Source organism: Myotis lucifugus, unplaced genomic scaffold (assembly GCF_000147115.1).
Source record: "Myotis lucifugus unplaced genomic scaffold, Myoluc2.0 scaffold_180, whole genome shotgun sequence".
Lineage (NCBI taxonomy): Eukaryota > Metazoa > Chordata > Mammalia > Chiroptera > Vespertilionidae > Myotis > Myotis lucifugus.
The window spans coordinates 1,360,197-1,366,196 of NW_005871228.1; the positions used below are offsets into that span (position 1 = coordinate 1,360,197).

At 45.5% G+C, this 6,000-nt stretch overlaps 1 protein-coding gene across 1 annotated transcript in view; it reads left to right on the plus strand.

Annotated features, from left to right (window-relative positions):
• Positions 1-6,000, plus strand: part of GABBR2 (gamma-aminobutyric acid type B receptor subunit 2) — a 324,860-nt gene that overhangs the window by 109,526 nt on the left and 209,334 nt on the right. Inside the window, exon 3 of the mRNA XM_006096509.3 lies at positions 3,813-3,950. Within this exon, the coding sequence (XP_006096571.2) occupies positions 3,813-3,950 (138 nt within the window). The remainder of the gene's footprint in view (positions 1-3,812; positions 3,951-6,000) is intronic.

Consider the following 6,000-nt stretch of genomic DNA (forward strand, 5'->3'; position numbering starts at 1 on the left):
TTGTGAGAAACTAGGACATCATTATTAATACAGAATCTTGCATGGACTAGGTACTGGGGAAATGTTTGCTGAGCAAATAAGTTTTAATTAGTTTATTGTTGCTAATATTTTTAATGCAATTTTGATTATAAATCTTGTGGTACTGCATTATCATTGTCATTAGCTACGGATTAGAAAACAAGCTAAAATCATTATCAGAATATATTAAAATGGGAAATGATTCCGTAAATCATGATAGAAATAATTAAAACATGAACTGCTCTGTTCTGTCTGCTTGTGCTAAGGGTGGGAAGTGTTGTTTTCCATCAAGGAACAGGGACAATTAATAGAGGGCCCCAAGAAACAGTAACTTAATCTTTCTTCTTTCCTCCCTCCTCCCTCTCTTCCTATTTTTCTCTTCTTTTTTTCTTTCTCTTTCCTTCTTGGCAAAAAAAATAACCTGGCCAATTTAAAAAATTAAATTAAAAATTTTAAATGGAATTCTTTCCTGACTCTCTATAGGCTACAACCCAAACTCCCCACCCTGGCATTCAGAGTCCTCATTAGCCTTAGCCCAACCCATTTTGCCCTTGTCACTCAGTCTCAAGTGCTCCGCCCCCAGAACCCTCCCTGGTTGCTCCTGTGGTGTCCATAGGCTGGATCTGTCTGTCTCCAGTACTGAGCACTGTCTGCCATGGGGCATGGCCACCTGTGCCCCTGTCGCACTACCTGTACCAGACAGTGAGCTCCCTGAGGCCAGGAGCTGTGTTGGACTCCTTTTTCTATCCCTTTCAGCACCCACCGTGAGTCACTGTCCTGAGTCTCTCAAATAAACAAGGAAGGAGCAACAGGTACTAATCTATGCTGTCCCACATTATGGTCACTTTTAAGAAAAGGGAGGGGGAGCAGAAAGAAAGAGGAGGACAGAGGATGGAGAGGAAGACAAGAATCAGGAGAGACACGTGGAAGTAGAAAGAGAAGGGAGGAAGCAGATACAGGGAGAACATCACCGTGCTCCTTTGAGCATTCAGCAGCTTCTTACTGAGTCCTGATTGAGGCCCCTTCCAAGCTCAGGGGAGACAGCAGTGAAAACAATAATAAACATCTTTGCCCTCAGGGACTTTGCATTCTAGCTGAGAGGTCAGCCAATACACAGGCAGATGAAAAAAATAGAAAAAATGATTTCAGATAATTTTAGGACCTATATTAAGACAATAAATAGTGTGGCCTGTTAAGTGACTGGGAGAAGGGACCATTTGGGGAAGGGGGGTAGTAGTAACAACTTCACTGAGGAGGTAACAGCTATGCTGAGACCAGAATGATGATAAGTAGTGAGAACCAAGTGAATATTATTCCTTGAGAAAACAGCAAGTGCAAAGGCCCAGGGGCAAGAAGGAAATTGCTTTCATTTCAAGAAACAAAAAGGAGGCTGGTAAAGCTGTACTGGGTGAGCAGGGAGAAGAGTGGAGGGAAATCACATCAGAGTGAGAGGTAGGGCTGGATCTTGCGGCTTCTTGTACCCATTACGATAAGGAAGGTTAATATCATACCAAAATGTGTAAATACGAAGTAGTTATTGTATAGATAGACTAACAGGGCATTTTCCAACAGCCCTGCCTGAGGGTCACCTGACTGGGGGAATTTAAAGATCAGACATCTTATAATTCTCTAAAACTGGTAGAATGTGCTGGGTTTTTTGTTTTTGTTTTTCCTTTGGTGTGTGTTTGTTTTGGTTTTGGGTTTTTTTTAGAGAGAATGGAGGGTAATGAGGAAGGGGAGAGAAAGAGAGAGAAACATCGACGTGAGAGAGATACAGTGATTGGTTGCCTCCCATTTGCACCCTGACTGGGCTGGGGATCAAGTCTTCAACTGAGGTACTTGACCTTGACCAGGCCAACAGTTTGGTCCAAGGGCTCTAACCATTGAGCAAGTGGGCTAGGGCTGTGCTGGTTTCTAATTATCTTTTTTCTGTCCCCACAGAAAAATTGCCCTGAAGGACATTAACCAGTTTTGTATCTAATTTGTTATTTTTCTTTTTTTTCTTTTCTTTTTTTTTAATATATTTTATTGATTTTTAACAGAGAGGAAGGGAGAGGGATAGAGAGTTAGAAACATCGATGAGAGAGAAACATCGACCAGCCGCCTCCTGCACACCTCCCACTGGGGATGTGCCCGCAACCAAGGTACATGCCCTTGACCGGAATCGAACCTGGGACCTTTCAGTCCACAGGCCGACGCTCTATCCACTGAGCCAAACCGGTTTGGCTTGTTATTTTTCCATTCACTATAAAAACCCCTGTCTCCTAAGTTTTCTTTTGAATCCACTTTGTCATCTTGCAGATACACTTATCCATGAGTTAAATAAAAGGGTGATATGTACCCACTATTGATCTTCATGAGAATGATGTTTGTAACCTTTTGAGAATCATTCTGATGAGAGTTTGGGTTTTAAGTGCATGGAAAGCGGAAGAGTAAGAAGGACTAATTTATGTTTTACAAGGACCCACAGACTGCCAGGTGGTGAGTGGCCTTAACTGAGCCCGGGGGGAGCCAGAGTCTCTGTCCAAGGAAGAGATGACCACTGGGCTTGATGAGAGAAGTGGAGGTGGGGGGAGGTGGGAAGTGAGCCAGGCTACTGACTCCTAACATTTGTGGACATTGATCCTCGTTCATTTCTGTGGTAGATCTCCAGGATCTGCTGTAGTCGGCAATTTTCCTTTCTCCTGTGTGAGCTCCTTGGCAGGGGCTGTGTCCGACTTTGTTTCCTCAGCACCCAGCCCTGGGCTGAGCACAGGGCCGTGCTTGGCAGTGTTTGCTGAACGAATTCGTCTCTTCGGATTCATCTTCTTCTCTTCCTCCTCCTCCTGCTCCTTTTTCTGCTTTCCTTCTATATTGTGATAAAATATACATAACATAAAATATGCCTTCTTAATCATTTTAGGTGTACGTACAATTCATTGGCTTAAGTACATTCACATTGTTGTGTTACCATCACCCAAACTGAAACTGTACGAAATAAACACTAACCCTCCCATCCCACCCCACCCCCTCCCTTCAGCCCCTGGTAACCACCATTCTACTTTCTGTCTCTGTGAATTTGACTACTCTGGGTACCTCATATAAGTGGAATCACACGGTATTTGTCCTTTGGCACCTGGCTTATTTCACTTAGTGTAATGTCTTCAAGGTTTATATATGTTGTAACATATATCAGAGTTTCCTTAATTCTTAAGGCTAAATAATAGTCCATTGTATGGATATACTAGTTTGTTTGCCCACTTGTATGTTGACAGACATTTCAGTTGTTTCTACCTTTTGGCTACTGTGAATAATGCTGCTATGAACATGGGTGTACAAATATCTGTTGGAATTCTTGCTTTTGATTCTTTGGGGTATATACCTAGAGATGCTGTGCTGGATCATATAGTAATTGTGTTTAACTTTTGAGGAATTGCCATACTGTTTTCTGCAGCAGTCGCACCATTTTACATTCCCACCAGTACTGCACAAGGGTTCTAATTTCTCCATATCCTCAACAACATTTATTTTTCTGCTTTTAAAATAATAACCACCTCAAATATAAATGACCCTGGAAGGGGGAGACCTTTTGGGAGGCATTTGGGAGCTAAGATGGGGGATGCCAAGATCATACTTCATGGAGCTCATAGCACAGGCTCAGCGCTGGCTTAAAGAGAGGCCCCACCGATGAAAGAACTAAAACCCAGAAGGTTTCCCATGAGGCAGATTTGTTTGTGTGAATCCACTATTGGGCTCTTTCCCCCGGGGAAAGCAATTTCTAATTTGGACTTCTCTTTCTCTGTGTTGCTCCCCAGTGTGATAATGCGAAAGGACTGAAAGCCTTCTACGATGCAATAAAATACGGGCCAAACCACTTGATGGTGTTTGGAGGCGTCTGTCCATCTGTTACGTCCATCATCGCGGAGTCCCTCCAAGGCTGGAATCTGGTGCAGGTAAGGTCCACGCTGCCTTCGGTTGGGGGACTGTCTTGATTGGCCACCAGTCTTTTGCAGAAATGGTTCCTTGCCCAACATGGTTTCTAAGTTGCCCGGATTAGGCCCTGGCTCACCCTTTCCTAGTGATTGCACAGCCACTGGCCCCACCTCTTGGCCTGACCTTCTGGCCCATCCTGGCATGGCCACCTCTGTGTGCTTGAAATCTTTCAGTGACTCCCTAGCCTTACTCTCAGGGCCATCAGCATCCAGCCAATCTGTCTGTCAAGTGTCATCTGTCCCTGCCATATAGTCCATGCCTCCGTCCCCCCAGACAACTCACCTTTCAGATGCACCCTGGACCTTCAGGCCTCAGGGCCCTGCTCTCTCTTTCCCCTTAACCAGATTGTCCTTTACCAAACTTCCCTCTCCCAACTGAAGTTCTCTTGTCTACTAAGCCTGCCTTTCTCCTCAGGTAAGCCTTTCCTGGGGCTACAGGCCAGTTGTTTACTCTTTATACTGGCAAATGTTATGCACGGTCGAAAGTTCCACCAGTGAGTGTGTATAGTCTGTTGTAGGCAGCATTCACCGGTGCTAGCTGTTATTTGGAGTGTGAAAGGAGAGCTTAGAAAGATGTGACCATCTGGGATGAATGGTTGCCTATGCACATGTTTTACTTATTTGCTTCATCCATCCATCACCCATCCATCCATCACCCATCCATCCATCTGTTCATCCATCCATCATCCATTACTCCATCATCCACCCAACAAATATAATGGGCAACTTACTGTGTACCTAGAATTTTGGTAGACACTGGAGATGTAGTGCAAACAGGACAGACATTGTCTCTACCCTTTGGGAGCCTACATTCTAGGAGAGATGCAGGCAGTAAGCAAATAAACAAATAATAATACTAAGAGCTAACACTTGTATAATATATATGTCATGCTCACTACATACCAGACACTGTTCTGAGCACTTACATGCATTAACTCATTTAATCCTTATAACTGCTCCATTATCATCCCCATTTCATAGATAAGGAAACTGAAGTACACAACGCTAAGTAATTTGTCAGAAAATCCACAGCTCATAAGTAATAGAGCCATGATTTAAACTTAGGCAATCTGGCCCATGAGGTAAGTCTATGGTAAGGAAACTGATAGACATAAATAGGGTGAGGAGATGAATAGTGACTGCCTTGGGGCAGTCAGAAAAATCTTCTTGGAGCAGGTGACATTTGAGCTGAGACCTGAAGCATGAGGAGGAACTGATTGGGTGAAGAGCATCCATGTTTACAGATAGAATAGCAAATGTAGAACCCCTATGATGGGGAAGAACCTGGCGTGTTCAGGGAACAGAAAAGAGGGCAGTGGGGCTGGAGCAAGGTGAGTGGGTTGTCGGGTGGTGAGAGTGAGAATGAAGAGGCGGGCAGGAGCTGGACCACAGGAGGATCTGGTTTCACTCTGCTTGCTTGAATTGACTGAAGAAGTCTCTGAGTCTGGCCCTGCGTGCCTAGGGTGCTGGGGGTAGAGTGGCAGTGGGAGCCAGCCATGACAGAGGTGCGATGAGGGAGGGTGAGGTCCCAGGGAAGGACCACCCACTCAGTCCAGGGACAAGGAAGGTTTCTGAGGAAAGTGATGCTGAGCTGACTGTGAAGGAGGAGAGGGTGTTGGAAAGCTGGAGACATGGAGGAGAGCCCTGCTGGCAGAGGAAACTGGGTGTGCAAAAGCGGGTGGTGGGTGTGTGTGGGCTTGGGCAGTGTGAGTCACGTGCTGTGGCCAGAGAAGGCCACGCTGAATGTGGGCGGGTGCAACAGGAGATGAGGCCTGAAAAGCAGCTCTGCACGTGACAGTGCAAACCTAACCACGTAACTGGAGCCAGCACAGCGCAGTGAGCCCTGGGAGCCTTGGCTTCTGGCCCCGAGGTGCCTATGCACAGCCTTGAGACCCTGGTCAAGTCACTTCCCTTCTCTGTACTTGAGCTTCCTTTCCTGAATGCTGAGGAGCTCCCAAAACACCCTGCTGTCACTCTGAGCTGCCACTCTGAGTCTGTCATCTGTGAAGTC